An 18800-nucleotide genomic window follows, 5' to 3' on the forward strand; every position below is an offset into this window, starting at 1 on the left:
TGGAAAGTAATCATGCTCAAAGAGACACTTGAATCAAATGTAAATGAAATGTAGAAGAAAAAACTAACCATGGGAATATGGACATATTCTGCCACTTGAGGAACTCTAGATTTGCAGCCATAAGAACTTAAGGAAGATCACCTTGTTGACATAAATAAAGTGATCATGATAAAAAGGATGAAGGTGTCTCAGAGGATATGATACCAGTGTAAAATTGCACATTAAGCTCTTGTAAATATTATACAACATTTAAAGCACAAAGAACAAAATATTGGAAGCTGATCCAAACTTAGTAAGTAACATGACATTTTGCAAAGGGATAGAAAAGGTACTTATTCTGTTTTATAAGTTATACAATGGAAAGGAGACAAGCATTGTACCCTTAATAAGTTTTTACAAAGAAGCAGAAGGGTTTTTTTTTAAGATTTATTTTATTTATTTTAAAAACAGAGTTACAGAGAGAGGTAGAGACAGAGAGAAAGGTCTTTCATCCACCTGTTCACTCCCCAGATGGCTGCAACGGCCGGAGCTGCGCCGATCCGAAGGCGGAAGCCTCTTCCGGGTCTCCCACACGGTTGCAGGGGCCCAAGGACTTGGGCCATCTTCTACTGCTTTCCCAGGCCACAGCAGAGAGCTAGATCAGAAAAGGAACAGCCAGACTAGAACCGGCGCCCATATGGGATGCCAGTACTTCAGGCCAGGACTTTAACCCACTGCACCACAGCACTGACCCCAGCAGAAGGGTTTAATTCTCAAAGTTTTTAATGCTTCAAATTGAAGTACCTATCTGTTTTGTACTTACAGCCTAATCCATAAGGTTGTCAAAAATGCTTTAGTATTTTTTTCCTAGTGGATTTACTGAAGTAATTCATTTTGGATGTATATGAATTAATTGACCTGATGTTGGGTGTTAGAATTACTCTACTCATACTATAGTAATGAAAAGGGGGAAGATACAAGAGATTATGGAGCAAATCGTTTAAAAATCCTTGTTCTGGCTTTCAGACTAGATTTTTCCCTTTGTTTCACTGGCCTTTCTGCAATTTCTCTTTTAGTGTAGTGGAATGTGGTGACTGAGGGGAGGAGTGCAAAGAATTACATAGCTAGTTTGCACTTAGGTGAGGCTGCTTAGTACCACAAGGAATTTTTTAAAAGTTATTTCAACAAAGATGTTGTTTACCTCATTACATGTTTCTACGTAGACTATGGATGGTTTTGACATTAATCAATAATAAACAGGGGTGGACAGTTTGGCAAAGCAGTTAGGATGTTGCTTGGGAGGCCTGCATCTTGTAGCATAGAGCCTGGGTTCAAGTTCCCAGCCCCACTCCTAATTCCAACTTCCTGCTAATGGCACACCCAGAGTACCAGCAAGCAATGGCTTGGTTACCTGAATCCCTGCCTCCCACGTGGAAGATTCAGATTGAGTTCAAGGCTCCTGGTTTCAGCCTGGCCCAGCCCTGGCTGTTGCAGGCATTTGAAGAGTGTACCAACGGATGGAAGGTATCTTTCTCTGTCTCTCTGCCTTTCACACAAATAAAAATAAAATGTTAAAAAAAAAACCTCAAGGGGCTATTGTTGTAGTGTAACAGGTATCCCATTTGGGTGCCAGTTCACATCCTGGCCACTCCACTTCCAATCCAGCTCCTTGCTAATGGCCCGGGAAAAGCAGTGGAAAATGGCCCAAGTGTTTGGGATCTTGCCACCCATGTAGGAGATATGAATAAAACTCCTGGCTTCAGCTTGGCCCAGCCCCAGCCATTCGGGCCATCTGGGGAGTAAACCAGCAGATAGAAGATCTTTCTCTCTGTAACTCTGACTTTAAAATAAATAAATAAATCATTTTTTTTTAAATCTCAGCTGTTTTTAAGATAATAGAAAGCAATAACTTTTAGATATTTTTTGTTTTCATTTATGTATTTGCATTAGTTTATATTGCAGTAAGATTCCAATGGAATGAAAAGTTACATTTTTTTTCTTGAAAGCAGATATGCATTATAAATTATACTCTGATTTACTGTATGTTTGCATGGTTTTTAGTATTTATTTATATGAAAAGCAAAGAGATGGAGAAGGGAGGGAGGGTGACAGAAAGAAATCTTATGTCCATTGGCTCACTTCCCAAATGCCCGCAACAGCCAAGCTGAAGCCAGGAGCCTGGAATTCAGTCCAGGTCCCCCAATGAGTAACAAGAACCAAGTACTTCAACAATCACCTGCTGCTTCCCAAGGTGTGTATTAGTGGGAAGCTAGAATGTAGACTCAAAGCCAGGCATTCTGATATGGGACATGAGTGTCCCAAGCACTGGCTTAACTGCTACACTAAACATCCACCTCAGTTGTGTATTTTAAAGTAGATGAATTATTGACTTATAAAAACAAAAACAGTACAGAACATTAACTGTGTAGTATGTATAAATGGGATCATTCTTTAACTTTTTTCACTTAGCAATATATCTTCATATATTTCTGTGTCACTGATGAAGCTGAAAGAGGAAATAATTGGATATAAAGACAGACCTCCTATATCCTATATCCCCTTGAAATGTGGACTCAGAACTTATTGGGCTATGGAGAGCAGAACACTTGGGTTTCCAGTAGAACTCTCAGACTTTTTTTAAATTGATTGATTGATTTGAGAGGCAGAGAGAGAGAGGATCTTCCACCTGCTGGTTCACTCCCCAAATGGCTGCATTGACTCAAGCCAGGCCAGGCCAAAGCCAGGAGCCAGGAGCTTCTTCCAGGTCTCCCATGTGAGTGCAGGGGCCCAAGCACTTTGGCCATCTTCTACTGCTTGCCCAGGCGCATTAGCAGGGAGCTAGGTGGGAAGTGGAGCAGCCAGAACTTGAACCAGCATCCATATGGGGTGCTGGCACTGCAGGCCATGGCTTTAACCTGCTGAGCCACATCACCAACCCCAGAAATCTCATATTTTTTTAAGATGTATTTATTATTTATTTGAAAGTCAGAGTTAAACAGAGAGAGAAGGAGAGGCAGAGAGAAGGGTCTTCCATCCGCTGGTTTATTCCCCAGTTGGCCACAATAGCCAGAGCTGTGCCAATCCAAAGCCAGGAGCCAGGAGCTTCTTCTGGGTCTCCCACGTGGGTGCAGGGGCCCAAGGACTTGGCCCATCTTCTACTGCTTTCTCAGGCCATAGCAGAGAGCTGGATTGAAAGAGGAGCAGCTAGCACACGAGCCGGCACTTCAGGCCAGGGCGTCAACCCACTGCGCCACAGCGCCGGCCCCCAGCTCCTTTAGTTCTGATCCAGTTTCCTGCTAATGCACACCCTGGGAGATAGCAGATGATGACTCAAATACGTGGGTCCTTGCCACTCATGTAAGAGTCCCAGATTAAGTTCTGGGCTCCTGGCTTCAGCTTGGCCTAAGCCTGGATGATACAGGCATTTGTGGAGTGCACCAGTGGATGGAACATTTCATCACTCTACCCATAACATAAAATGAAAATAAATAAAATAAAAACTAGTTAGTTGCCCCTTGTAGTAATATCTTCAGGTATAACCTTGTAAGATGGCCCTTTTTAATCTTGCCACCTTGGGATAACTATTTCTCTCCAAGCCTCCATGACTCAACTTAGGAAACAAAGGACAATTACAAACTCTCTGACAGACAGTTTTCTTCCAAATTCCAATGTTCTTCTACACTGTTACTTTGCCTCTGTCTCATCAAGTGGTGAAGTCTATTTCTCCTCTTGAATAAGGGAGCGCTTGTGATAGACCAACAGAAGTGATGTTATGAGACCTGCAAGGCTGGATCATAAAATGGAAGGCAACTTACACTTGATTTGCAGAAACATGCACTCCTAGAATCCTGTGCCTGAAGCCTGTAAAAAGTCTGGTCTGACTGTGCTGAGGTTGTCAGGCTTGTAAGAAAGCCAAACTACATGGACAGACCACTTGCATCTGGCCCAGGAATGGGCTGTCAGATCAGTAGTGAGTAAGCCTTCAAACAGTTCCAGCTCCTAGCTGTGGAGTCATCCTCAAAGTAGTCTTCCTAGATGAGGACCTGGATGTGGTATAACAGAGAAACTAACCCTACTGTGTCCTGTCTGAAAGTCTGACCCACAGAATCCCTGAGTATGATACTGTGTCCTGTCTGAAAGTCTGACCCACAGAATCCCTAGATGCTAAGTTTGGGAGGAATTTATTATCAGCAATAGTAACTTGAACTACTTACAAAGAATTACTTTAAACTTGAAATAAGATAAACATGTGTATGGAAAGTGCTCTGTACATTGTGCATCATACTTAATTCTCATAATTGAAAGCAAGAGTGGTAGAAAATCAAGTGCTGCTACCTAAAATGGAACAGGAAAGGAGGTGTAGGAAGAATGGAATAAGGAGAGCAGGGGGAGGTGGGAGAGGCCTAGATGACCAAGTACAATACAGTGGAGTGGGAGACTGGCTTGTGCTCCCATTTATCAATCCTTTGACTTACTATATGAAATCTGGATATATTTTGAAAGTACAGGTAGGAGGATTTCTTGACATATTGAATATGGTATATAAGACAATTAAGAATGAAAGATGATGTTAAGGATTTTCACCTGAAAAACTGAAAAGACAAAGTTACAGCTGCATGGGGCCAGCACTGTGGCATAGTGGGTAAAGCCACCGTCTGTGGTGCCAGCATCCCATATGGGTACCGGTTCAAGTCCCGACTGCTTTACTTCCAATCCAGCTCTCTGCTATGGCCTGGGAAAGCAGTGAAAGATGGCTCATTTCATCTGGGGAGTGAACCAGTGGATGGAAGACCTCTCTCTCTCTCTCTCTCTCTCTCTCTCTCTCTCTCTCTCTGCCTCTCCTTCTCTCTCTGTGTAAAAACCAAGTAATTCTAATCTACTTAGAAACTGTAGCGTAGTCTGTACTTACCAAATGTTTAAATCAACTGAAGAGACACTGATAGATCATTGTGCCTAAGACACTGGAGAAGGCCATAGATCAAGTTAGAGTGGTGGCAGTTTCCTTTATTGCCACCTCAGTGACAGCAGTGTCCATATGAGCCAGAGGTATTCCAGCCACTCTGGCACACCATGAAGAATGAATAGGCTTTCTCTCTGTAGAGCTAAGCAGCTGTGATCGTGGATCCTTCCACCAAAGACCATTCATCCATAAAGCTAGTACTACAATTGGTTACTCTCAAAAATCCAAATTAAAAGTGATACTTATCCTGACAAAATTGCCCAGCTTATGAGCTTTTGTTGGTCAGTGATACTACTAATAATACAGTGATAATCTATATCACATTATGTTATGTGACTATGCCACATTTTATTTACCCATTCTGCCCTCCATAGATATTTGGGTTTTCAGCTTTTGTAAAAACACTGATATGAGCCTTTGTGTGTGTGTGTTTTTTTTTTCATATGTGTGTATTTTAAATAATATACCCAGAAGTAGATTTGCTAGGTCACCAGGTTTGCACATGTTCAGCTGTAACATCTGCTGCCAAAGTGATTATGTCAGTTCATACTGCCCCACCAACAGCATATATGAAAGGTGTCTCTGATCTGCTTCTTCAGTAGCACTTGGCATTGTCAATTTGGGGTCAGTCTTTTTAAGTCTAGCCATGCTGGTAGATCATAGTGATTATGATTTCAATTTGCATTTCTGTGACAACCAATAAAGGTGAGAACCTTTCAAAAATTTGTTTGCCACGTGGATATCCTTAACTGTCTATTCAAGGTTTTGTCTTGTTTTTAATTGAATTGTTTTTCTAATTGACTCATAACAGTTTTATATATATATATATATATAATATGCAGATATAAGTCCTTTCTTTATATATGATTGCCAATTTCTTCTCTTCCGTGGATTGCCTGTACTTAATTGTGTCTTTCAATTAAAAAAATGTTCTAACTTGATTTTTCCACCTCTTCCTTTATAGTTAATAGCTTTTATGTCTTATTTAAAATATCTTTGCCTACCCCAAGGTCATAAATATATTCTCCTTTTTTTCAGAAGCTAAATAAACATACTTGTTTAATTTGAGAATATTTATAATGTAACTTCTTCCATGTAGAACTTGAGGCAATTGAGATGAATAATTAGCAAAATAGTCTTCCTTTATAGAAAGGTGAATCTTGAAAAATTATTCTGTAATTACTTTATAGAACATAACATCAAAGAAAAACAGCATATTTAATCCTGTAGTCTCTGGAGAATTCATATGTATGTCTTGTCCTTTTTACTTGGGTTTATGGGGGCCGGTGCTGTGGCGCAGCAGGTTAAAGCCCTGGCCTGAAGTGCCGGCATCCCATATGGGTGCCGGTTTGAGTCTGGCTGCTCCACTTCCGATCCAGCTCTCTGCTGTGGCCTGGGAAAGCAGTAGAAGATGGCCCAAGTCCTTGGGACCCTGCCCCCATGTGGGAGACCCGGAAGAAGCTCCTAGCTCCTGGCTTCAGATCAGTGCAACTCTGACCATTGCATCCATATGGGGAGTAAACCAGTGGATGGAAGACCTCTCTCTCTCTCTCTCGCTCTCGCTCTCTCTCTCTCTCTGCCTCTCCTTCTCTCTCTGTTTAGCTCTGACTTTCAAGTAAAATAAATAAAATCTTTTTTTAAAAAAAACCTCCATATGATAGAAAAATTAAAATGTATAAATGTGTATAGTATTGACTTTAATAAGGATACATGATTTAGAAATGGGCTTTTAGGGGGCTGGCACCGTGGCTCACTTGGTTGATCCTCCACCTGTGGCGCCTGCATCCTATATGGGCACTGGGTTCTAGTCCCGGTTGCTCCTCTTCCAGTCCAGCTCTCTGCTGTCACCCGGGAGAGCAGTGGAGGATGGCCCAGGTGCTTGGGCCCCTGCGCCCTCATGGGGGGCCAGGAGGAGGCTCCTGGCTTCGGATCTGTGCAGCGCCAGCTGTAGTGGCCATTTGTGGAGTGAACCAACGGAGGGATGACCTTTCTCTCTGTCTCTCTCTCTCACTGTCTATAACTCTACCTATCAAAAATAAATTAAAAAAAAAAGAACTGGGCTTTTGGGAGAATTTTTAGGAGGAAATATTCTCTATATTTTAGGATATATTATACCTATATATATATATTTATTTACTTGTATTCATAAAAATGTTTGTTTATGAATCCTTCTGTACATATAACTCTAAAGTAAAGACACTCCAGAATTTTCAGGTAAATTCTTTTCCATTATTTTATGGTGATAATTATGTGTCTTTCATTTTTTTGATGGCCCATCCTGTTCTTTGAAATTTCGGGAAATATAATCTAGATATCTTGTTGGTTATATCTTCTGATGTTTCATGCAATATTTAAACCATCAATTGTAGGATAAGTTGTTGGCATGAAAAACTTTTTTGTTTCTTTTCTTGCTTGATTTTTCCATCTCTAACCGTTATGGTCAATAGCTTTTGTGTCTTACTTAAAATATCTTTGCCTACCCCAAGGTCATAAATGCATTGTCCTTTGTTTTCTTCCAGAGGTTTAATAAATATACTAGTATAATTTGAGAATATTTATAGTAATGTGTATAGGTATCAGGAAGAGTGAAGGGAAATAGGGATTTGCTGAGTTTTCCTGGAGAAGTTGACACAACAGTAGAAATCTTTTACCTCATTGTATTACCCTGGCTCAGACTGATGGTTGGTAACATTTATGACTGTGGAATTTATGACTGGAGTTTGTTTAACTACATGGATTCTTGTCTTTAACTCATCTATATATTGAAAATAATAAGAATTATAGCAATGACATTGAACTTCTTTTTACTGTACACTATGCTAAACATTTTATTTCATATAATCATCATAATAAGAGCAGGCATTGTGGCACAGTGGATTAAGCCTCCAAGTTGAGATATCTGCATCCTGTAGCAGAGTGCCTGGGATCAAGTTCTACCTCTGCTTCCAATCCAGCTTTCTGCTAATGTACCTAGGAGGCAGCAGATAATGGCCCAAGTGCTTGAATTCCTGCTACCCATGTAAGAGACCTAGTTGTAGTTCCTAATTGCTGTCTTTAGCCTGGCCCAGACCCGGCTGTTGTGGACATTTAGAGAGTGAACCAACAGATAGAAGATCCCTGTCTCTGTCACTGAAATAAATAATAAGTAAATAAAAGTAGCTATACCTACTTTTTAGCTAAGAAAACTGAACTTCATGTAATTTTTATTTTTATTTATTTTCATTTGTCTTGAAAGGCAGAAAGAGAGAGACAGAAACAGGCAGATAAGTCTTTCATCTGTTGGATCACTCCCCAGAAGCCAGCAACAGCCAGGATTGGACCAAGCTGAAGCCAGGAGCCAAAAACTCAACCTGGGTCTCCAACATTGGTAGCGGAGACCCAAATACATTAGCCATTGCCTGCTGCCTCCCAGAGTGTGCTTTAATAGGAAGCTGGAATCAGAAGCAAAGCTGGGACTTGAACCCAGGCAGTTTGACATTTAACTGCTTAACCAAATGCTGCTCCCTCTACCCCATATAAATTTGCCCGAGATCACTGTGGGGATGAGTACCAGAAGAAAAAAAAAAAGCCTTTGTGAGTTTTAAACCTATAATTTTTACCACCATCCAGTATTGTCTCCATTACATATAATCATGAATTTGACTGAAATATATCTTTGATATCTTTGGTATGCAATCTGACTATACCTTTACACAGATATCCTCCCTCCCAGGTTTCCTGTTATAAATTTGTGGTCATTGCACCAAGAGCACACAATAATGCCAACAACATTTTGTTAGAACAAATGGTAGTAGGGACCTAAGATCCAGGAGGATGAATGAAAGCATGTTGTTAGAAAATGCTGAGTTCACAACAGTTGAAAAAACTCAATTTGTGGGACCATTTGCTCTCTAGAAAGGGATCTGCCATACCCCGTGGAGGGCAAAGCAGAGCATTTACCAGTGGTAGGAAGGAGATCATCTAATTCTGCTATATAGCCTGAGAATTGTTGGGCCCATCCACTGTCTGGAATCTGTCATAATCTGTTATTTGTTGATTGTTGTCAATGTCTTTCTCTTGCTTTTCTAGGATTACAGCCGAAAAAGTGAAGGAAATTTTGTTTGTCCAGCCCCGGAAGTACATTCAGTGCTCCAGCCCTGAACCCGCAGAGCCTGGCTGCCTCAACATCCTGGAGCTGGCGTCATCTGTATGCCGCTATGACCTAGATGACATGGACATCTTCTGGCTTCAGGAACTCAATGAAGACCTTGCAGAAATGGGTAAATTCTTTTCTCATAAATTGTGCCTTGACTCAACTCAGAATTTTTGTGTTAAGTTATCCAGACCCTTTAACTTATTTTTATCTTGTTGCTTCCTTTCTTTTCTGGCATTTTCATTTATTTTTCTCTTTGATCTTATCTTAATGAGTCACTTCTATAACTACATGAATATATTGAAAAAGAGCAATGACATTTAAATCTGACTTTTTCATTCATGGTAAGTAGCAGAGATCAGGGAAAGCATGTAGAGTTCATAAGGCTGATTCCCATTTCTGAGTGTGAACTGATTGAGAAGGATTCTGAGACCAGATCTTGGCTGAGCCCCAAAAAGCATTTTGAGCAGTGAGCAGTGCCAGGCATCTCTACCTCTACCAGGAGGCCAGAAAGAAGCTCCATCTTTATCACTGGGCAACACCTCAGCATCTGCCAGATTGCTGTGACAGTTCCCTTAATGTAGAACTTGTAATTTTCCTGCCTAGAAGAATGGCAGGCTAGGGAAAAGCATCCCCAATGTAGTTCTTACCTACTCCTAGTGAGTTCTAGATTTGTCAAACGATTTCTCAGGAAATAAAATGAAAACAAGCAAGCAGAAAACTTAGAAAAAACACAATAATAATTTTAAGATAAATGTGTCTCATAGAGTACCATACTGGCAATGCTAGGAAATGATACACTGAAAGGAAGCTCACTTTATACTTACACTCAGCTTATTTTCACCTGTTTTCAGTCTAGGCAATGTTTAGGTCCAAGTTTTTCTGTGGAACAGTGGGTGGATTTTAAGTTTCCATATGAGATACGGTGAAGGGTGCATTTTATTTCATTTTTGTTGGAATCACATGGTGTTTTTCCTTTTCTTTCCTCACTTTTTCTTCCTTTTGAGGCTGGTATCTGAATGTGCATGAATAAAAAATTAAAATTATATTAAATCCAGTTTGGCATGGCAGTGATAGTTGTTCTGCCAAGAACCAATCCTTATTCTTTGTTTTTGAAAACTTGTGTTTTATGTTTTTCCCTGCTGTGCCCTCCAAGAAAAGAAGGGGTTAGTCAATTTAATGGGAACCACAGGAAAGAAGACAAAAGACTGATAGAAAAGGAAAATTAAAGTATGAGGGCATAATCAGGTGGATTGATGGCACACTATGTGACTGTGAAGCATATAGCATCCATAGACATTACACAGTTATTACAGTGCTACCTTTGGCGTGAAATCACTTTATAACTAGGTCCTTTTGAATTTTGGAATAGTTTGGCTTATAAAAAAATTGCACTTTTAGTACACAGAGTTGCTCTTTACACCACACAGTTTCCGTTTCCCTAATGTTAACATCCTACTTTATGATGGTACAATTGTCAAAACCAAGAATCCAAGCACAGGTTCATTGTTATGAACTAAACTCCAGGCTTTTTTGGGATCCCATGGGCTTTTCTGCTAATGACCTTCTATTTCAGCATCCCATCCAGGATTCAACATTTAGGTTTGAAGGGTTTTTAAAAGAGGATTGATTGATTTTAAGTTCCTCTTCAAAAAAGTGAATGAGGCAGCTTTTACAAGCTTAAAATAAACTTTTAAAAATAATTAAGCAATTTTAAATTCAGATTAAAGGTTTTTTAAGCAGTACTTACTATAGTCTAAGCATACTAAGCAACGTAAGAACATTGCCTCATCTCAGCCTTACAACAAATCAATGAGTTTGGTGTTACTATCCTTTTTTATAGATAACACTCAGCCCTAGAAGGATAAATAACTTGTCAGAGTTTACATAGCTAATATTAGGTAAAGGTGGAATTTGAACCTAAATTCTTTTAAAACCAGACATTGTACTCCAATAAAAACATGTGTAATTTGTCTTGGCTGAAAAAATGAAATGTAAGGATTGGATAGTTTTCAGTTTCACAAGTAGCCACAATGTTTAAAAGGTAGTTTATGTGCAATTCCAAAGTTCCTCAGGACATCTTACATTACACATGAAATGAAATACTTTAGTAAATTTGTTTTGGATCCTTTTGAGAATTATTCCTGAGTTTACAAGCTGTTAGAATAAATATATTTGGGCTCTCACAAAATCATTAGTCCTCCTAAGAAGAAAAATGTTTAGTTGTTACCAACATCCACTGAATAAATATTTTAATTGGGTTACTAAGTGTGGAAGGCTAAAAAAATAAAATATATAAAGAATCAAGCAAAAAAGTAATTTCAGAGTTGTAGTTAGACCGTTGTAAATGCTCATAGGTTAATATCATACTATAGTTTGCCATTGAAAATATTGTTGTTTTTTTTAAACTCAAGTTTGAAAAACAAAATATTTCATATGTATAATCATGTATGCTTTAGTATCTAGAATTTTTATGGCATAATACATTTTCATAGGAAAATTTACTGGGATAACCATTAGATATGCTCATTGAAGCTAATTTGTTAAGAATGAATTACTGTTTGTTTATATCTAAATAGTTACATGGTTTAGTTATTATACTACAAATTAAAGTGTTCAAAATTACAATGCTCAGTCAATATCTTTCCACAGTGGGAATAAGAAAACGGAGAGAGATTTAGTAGGAGACTGGCTAGGATTTAGACAGAAAATTGAAAGGGTCCATAATACATCTTTTAAGGAATATGGTGAAATGCATTTCTCCTTTCACATGTCAAACACTAATTTATAATTATAGGTAAATGTTGGAGTAGCTCTAGTAAAAGATTCTTTGAAATCTGTTGTTTTAGAGCAGGGAAGAGATGGTTTTATCATTCAGAATTCTACTCATCCCTGCACTGGGCTTACAGTAGGTGATCTGGAAATGACAGCTGACTGACGGGTTGATTGATTGTTTGTATTTCTGTGCAGGTTGTGGGCCAGTTGATGAGAATCTTATGGAAAAGACAGTAGAAGTCCTGGAACGCCATTGCCATGAAAATATGAACCATGCTATTGAGACAGAGGAAGGGCTAGGCATAGAGTATGATGAAGATGTGATCTGTGATGTGTGCCGGTCTCCAGACAGTGAAGAAGGGAATGATATGGTATTCTGTGATAAGTGTAACATCTGTGTGCATCAGGTTAGTGAGAGTGGAGACCGCCACCTCCCCACGGTCAGCCTTTCTGAAGCTCAGTAATGATCTCCAGCACCCATATCTGGGTAGCAGCTTGCATTAAGGGTGAAAATAAAAATTTGGCCTGGAAGTTCTTCAGAATTTCTTGCATAATCAATAGTTCTTATGATCCCCTAGATGACTTACCTACAAACTTTACTCAAGGGGGCTAAATGCAGATCTATATTATGTCACTTATTGCCCTGACCATTGGGATTGCCTTATTCAATTCCCCCCAGGGGGTGTCCTTGCTGCCTGCCTGGTTATCTTTCTTCTGCCTTCAAATCGCTGCAGCATCATCAGGTTACATTCATAGTCAGTAACCTTGGTGAGTTTACACTTGCTACAGATGCAAGTCAGGACTCCTTATCTTCATACCCTAGGGCCTTTTCCATCCCCTAATGTGTCACTCCCAGGAAGCTAGGCCCACTCTACTTATTAAATTTTTTATCCATTTATTAGAGACAGATGAACAAACTGTGAGATTTCATCTGGTTTATTCCCCAAATGACCACGACAGTCCAAAGCCAGGAGCCAGGAACTAAATCCAGGTCTCCCATGTAGGTGGCAGGAACCCAGTTACTTGAGCCACCACTGCTGCTTCCCAGAGTCTACATTAGCAGGAAGCTGGAATCAGGAGCTGGAATATCAGGAATTGAACGTAGACACTCTGATGTGAGACATGAGTGTCTATTAATTGGCCCCTTAACTGCTAGGCTAAATGCTTGCCTTCCCCCACCCCACTTTTTAAAGATTACATAACTTTATGAATGTAAAGGACTAACTCCTCGGTTTGATATGCTCTACCAGGAGAGATGAAGTAACTTTACTAAGTTGTCATTCTTTCTACCATCATGTCTTTTAAATAAATAATGTTGATTGTATCAATACTCTTTCCTATTCTTCCCCCTTCTTCCCCTACAAGTGAAATAAGATTATTCAAGATGCAGTGATAAATATCCCTATACTGCCCTGTTTCTATATTTCCATGACACCCCCATTTAAAAAGATTTCTCCCATCTCCAGCTGTTAAAAATCTGCATAACTTCTAGGATCTAGCTCAGTCCTTTCTTGAACTCCCCTACCCTTACCCTAAATGATTTTTCACTCTTCTGAACCTGCTGTATGTTTCATTCATGTCATTGATTTATCTAGCAAATAGGTACTCAGCACCATCCATGGGCCAAGGCTGTGCTGCATGCTGAGGAAACGGTCAGTGCTGAAGAGGCAGACATGGTCTCTGCCCCCAGGAGGATTTTAGTCTGCCGTAGGGACTACAAGGAAACTTCCAAGTTAGCATAGTATGCCACGTGTTCTTATAGATTGAAGTCCATGCTGCTGTGGTAATGCTTGGGAGGGATAGGAATCAGGGATAACTTCCAGAAAATGGCATCCAAACTGAATCTTAATATCCAAAAGCATATGACAGGTAAACCACCAAAGTATGTTCAGAGACAAGAACATGTTCAGATGGGATAGGAAGAGTAGGCAGAATGTATCAGAAGCAACTCTCTGAGTGCTTCAGAACTGTGGAGCACTGGAGTGCAGCAGAGGAAGGCACGGAGCATGATAGTCTGGGAGGATAAAAGGGGTACATGCGAAGGACCTTCTGACAAACTGAGGAACTTATATTTTGTCTTCTCAACCCTGAAGGGATACTATTTATATTTTAGAAAGATCATTCTGGATGAAATGATTAGGATAGATCACGTAAGATATAGAGAGGGCTTAAGACTTTAATTCCCTAACCCAACCCTCTGTATGTTAAAGGTCCTCAGAATTATTCTGTGATTAATTGGGCCTTTTCCTAACTTTACGATTATCCTTCAAAATAGTGAAATTTGAAAATTTATCTCCACTCTAGCAATTATTGGCATTTATGTCACATTTTCAGTGAGATAAAAAAACTTTACCATTTAAGTATAAACTTCAGTATCTGAAAAAATTGGCCCACAGTCCCTTCACAATTCAAAAATTATAAAGCTCTGAAAACTTCATAATTTGCTGAAGTTTTACACCAGAACTGATTTTGGGACAATACTAAAACCCAATACAAAACTATTTATAGTCTTTATCTGTTTTGTGTAAATATTCATAAATATTTTGTTAGAGAACTATTAATTATTAGATTATATAATATTCCCACTGTGAAGTTAAGTAATATATCATGTATATACCATATCATTTTCCTAAAATTTCTCAACCTCAAGGTTTCAGATAAATTATTATGGATCTGTAGTACGCTTAAATGGTATAGTGCAAAGATCATCTACATAAATTTTCAATATTTTTCCTTCACAATTAGAACAAATATTATGGAATTATTTTCTGATTCTTCAACAAAATTAAATGTAACATAGTAATTCTCCCCAAAGTAATTGTATTTTTTTAAAACATATCCAATAATGACTGTGATACTCCTCCCTCACTTAGAAAGACATGACAATAACAACAGATCAGGCCTTCCAGAATGTAAACTGATATGTATTAAAGCTGAAATGTTGGTACTGTATTAAGTTTCATGTAGGAGATTCTTCCAGAGTGCATTTACTTAGATTCTAAAGAGATACTTAAGTTAGAGCTCCCTCTGTTGACTGAAAAATGACTTAAGATTATTTGGAAGGTGATATTTACTCAAACAGAATGGGGACATGCTGGCATCTGAATATATTAATATGACTTATCTTCTTTACAACCACTAGGTTATATTCAGTTTTTGTTTTTCAGTGATGAAAATACACTGTGCTCAGTACCTTAGAAGAAAAGTGTACATGAGTGGGCTTTAGGTTTTAATGATAAACTTAATGTCTTCTTTTTAAAAAATGTGAAAGTTGGGACTATTCCACTTTCTGCTTCTTAGCCCAAATGTTGAGCACTCAGATTAAGACCTGACTTAATTTGCTTGAAGGTACATGTTCTTATAGGGTGATTTTGTTTGTTTCTTATTCGTGTTTTTTCTTAGTTTTTAAATATGTTGTGTATATACATATATGTATTTACATATATTTAAAATACTTGATACCGAGTTTATTTGTCCCCTGAAATTATAAATATATATTTATGTGTGTGTGTGGTATGAATATGTCAGTGGATGTGTACAGTTTTCTCAAAAGATTCCACAGGCTCCATCATTTTATGGTCCAGAAAAAGTTGAGAGCCACTGCTATGAAATAAAAGTTTCTATCATCTTATGGCCATAAATGTGTTTTTAGAAAGGCTTAATATATTATTTTCTGCCTGATAGAATAGTCAGGAGATAAAAGGTATTCCTAGAACTGGCCATTGTCCTCCCTTCTGCCAGTTTGAAAGAGGCTCTATTTTAGGGAGGAAGCTTGATTTCATTTCCTAGTAAACATTCTGGACCTCAGAGAAAGAAGAGTTTCAAAGATTAGGAACTTTATAAAATGATGCACCACTGTCATGAGAACAGTGTGCGCTTGGGGGCTACTTTAATTTGTTCTATGAAACCATCCACTTGAGCTCAGCATAGGAGGCATTCCAGGTAAATAAATTCCAGGTAAATAAAAGCTCTAGCTTCAGTGACTTTAAAATTTCTCTAAAGAGATGAAGCCCAGCAGAAAAAGTAGAGAACAAGAATACATCATCATGCTGACTACATAGTTAGTGAAGGAAATTGCATGGAGTTGCAGACCAAAGTTGGGCCATGGGGTAGACACTGGGCAGGATTCTTGGAAGAGGCCTGGAGTTTGAGCCAGGTGTAAAAGGTTTGATTATGCAAAAAAGGGAGTTGATTGTGGAAAAAAACAGGAGGCCTGCCTGTCCAAGTCAGGGGCTCTGTGTTTGGGTGTGATGGGGCATGAGAGCACAGTGAGGTGTGAGGAGCCACAAGCTTTAGATCAAGGGCCTGCAAATTTATTTTCTGAAGGACCAGATAGTAGATATTTCAGACTTTGCATGCCACATACAGTCTCTGTTAAATATTCTTTTTACAGCCCTTAAAAATATGAAAACGTTGTTTTCTTGTTGGCCTTACAGACAGGCCTCAAGCAGTAGCCAACTTGTAGTTTAAATAGGGGGACAGATGAGAGCAAAAGGAATCCCTGAAAATTTTACCACTGTACAACAGTATGAAAGCTTTGTTTTAGTGAGAAGAATATGGAAGCCAAATAGAGGAAAAATAAAGGTGTGAAGAGAATCTAGAAATAATACAGGCATGAAATGATGAGAACTTGGATGGAGCAGTTGTGGTGGGTATTGAGAGGAAGGCAAGAGTCTTAGGACCACTCTATTGAGAAGAATAGGAAGCCCAAGGGACAGTGGATGAAGAAAAGTGGGTAATCCAGGAATTTAGATCTAGAGAAAAGGAAGCATGGTGGTGATACAGAAAGGAGATTAGAAAAGAAACAATTATTTCAGGGCCTATATGATAGCAGCTCTTATTACTTGAAGCTGAGCCAAGTGTGAATCTCTTAAGCAGGTAGAGATTTTGAAACTGCCATATTGAATCAGTGATGAAGGGTGTGCCATGTCACACAGGGAAGCAGGTGTCCTCCAGGCTTAAATAGTGTGGAGCAGTAAGGAGGAAAGGATGGATGAAATTGGGGATACAGAAAGGGGCATCTAGAATGTTTCCTAGCTAATTTCCCACCTCTACCAGTAGTTCATTTATTAGCTCAACTTCATTCTATAAAGGATTTGAAGCAGTTTCCAGAATTCATTATGGATTATTGTGATTAGTATAATATTCTATTCAAGATTCACTCATAAGTCCCATTTTCTTCAACCCAAGCAGATGATTGCTGTGATTTGCTGAGTGCTTTTCATGCACCAGGCTTTATTACATTCTTTATAAACATTAACTTGTTTGTTCCTTATAACACTTTGTTTTCCTGATCACAGCAGTGCCCAACATGTAGAAATTGTTTAGTAAGTTTGACTAATTATAATATATAATCATTAGAGAAACTTTAGAAACAGAGACAAAAAAATAAATAAATAGGTTTGTAATCCCAACAGTCAGGTAACAGTTGGGCTAGCCTTTGGGTTTATCTCCTTCTAGTCTTGTTCTGTCGTCCTGAAAACCAGTTATGGACAGACATGCTGATCTTAGGACAGATGCTGGAAGTTGCTTTTTTGTTTCAAAATAACTAAATCCTGGGTATACACTTCTTTGGCTTTATTTGCCTCTCTCAAAAGCAGAGGTTGTTCTGTGACTATCAGAACAGACATCAACCCTGGTGAGAAGATGCTGACCATTTTCCCTTCTCCTCCTCGTGCTTCCAGGCCTGTTATGGCATCCTCAAGGTCCCAGAAGGCAGCTGGCTGTGTCGCTCCTGTGTCCTGGGCATTCATCCACAGTGTCTGTTATGTCCAAAGAAAGGGGGAGCCATGAAGTCCACCAGGACAGGGAGTAAATGGGCTCATGTCAGCTGTGCCCTATGGATTCCAGAGGTAAGAATTCATCCAGGCCTATGAGGCTGTTTGCTCCAGGATGTCCCTATTCCCTGTTCAGACTGACTTAAGGTTAGCATGGAGATGCTTCATGCTTGCCTGTTTGTTTTGAGGTAAATAATGCTTCCACTTGAGCTACCTCAGATCCTTCTGGATACAAGTGTCCATGGAAATCCATGCTAATTAGTTTATATGTGGTACTTCCAGCAGTTGGAGAGGAGAGGCAAGAAAGACCAGGATGTTAGTAGCAGATTGTTTTTTAAATAAAACAGTCCTTAACATAGCAAATATTAATTGTAGAGTTTCATGGATTTTTACAGTGTATGTATCTGTAACTACAACTCAGATGAAAACATGGAATACCCCAGATAGACATAGAGCACCCCAGAAAGATCTTTCATACCCACTCTGCAGACCCTGTCCTCAAGAATAGCCATCATTTTGTTTCTGTCACTGTGGATTAGTTTTATATGTTTTTGAATTTAAATGAACTCATACAGTATGTACTCTTTTCTATCTGGCTATCACTCCATGTTGTGGTATAAATCAATAGTTACCCCTTTTGATTGATGTGTAATATTCCATTATATGGATATACTATGATTTATTTGTCCATTCTCCTTTGATTGTTATTTCTGATTTTGGGCTGTTACATATAAAGTGAGCAATAGTTCTTTTACCCGTTATAATGGTTACATGTTACCTTTTTTAAAAGATTTATTTTATTTGAAAAGCAGAGAGACAGATCTTCCATGTGTTGGTTCACTCCTCAAATGCCTGCAACAGCCAGGACTAGGCCAGGCTGAATCCAGGAGCCTGGAACTCCATCTGGATCTTCCACATAGATGGCAGGAATCCAAGTACTTGGGCCTTATCTACTGCCTCCCGGGGTGTATTAGCACGAAGAGTGATCAGAAGCATGGAGTACTGAAAGCCCGGCACTCTGAAGGGGATGCAGGTGTCCTTAAGCAGCAGCATAATTTGCTGCACCAAAACACCCACCCTTGTCCTTTACCTTTGAAGCTCTTTTCAGAGCTTAGACTCACCATTTGCCTAAGACCTTCTTTATTTAAAATGCTAGTCCTCATTATCTAACTTGGTC

The 18800-nt window shown here is 39.1% G+C and overlaps 1 protein-coding gene across 12 annotated transcripts in view; it reads left to right on the forward strand.

The window, feature by feature from the left end:
- The window catches only part of JADE3 (jade family PHD finger 3), a 159767-nt gene that overhangs the window by 122549 nt on the left and 18418 nt on the right, over nt 1-18800 (forward strand). For all 12 annotated transcript variants that reach the window (XM_051827043.3, XM_089324410.1, XM_089324411.1 and 9 more), the window contains 3 exons: nt 9008-9198; nt 12042-12253; nt 17531-17698. In XM_051827043.3, coding sequence (XP_051683003.1) covers nt 9008-9198; nt 12042-12253; nt 17531-17698 — 571 coding nt within the window. The remainder of the gene's footprint in view (nt 1-9007; nt 9199-12041; nt 12254-17530; nt 17699-18800) is intronic.

This window comes from Oryctolagus cuniculus, chromosome X, assembly GCF_051225735.1.
Source record: "Oryctolagus cuniculus isolate XC-2025 breed Fujian yellow rabbit chromosome X, ASM5122573v1, whole genome shotgun sequence".
In the NCBI taxonomy this organism is placed as follows: domain Eukaryota; kingdom Metazoa; phylum Chordata; class Mammalia; order Lagomorpha; family Leporidae; genus Oryctolagus; species Oryctolagus cuniculus.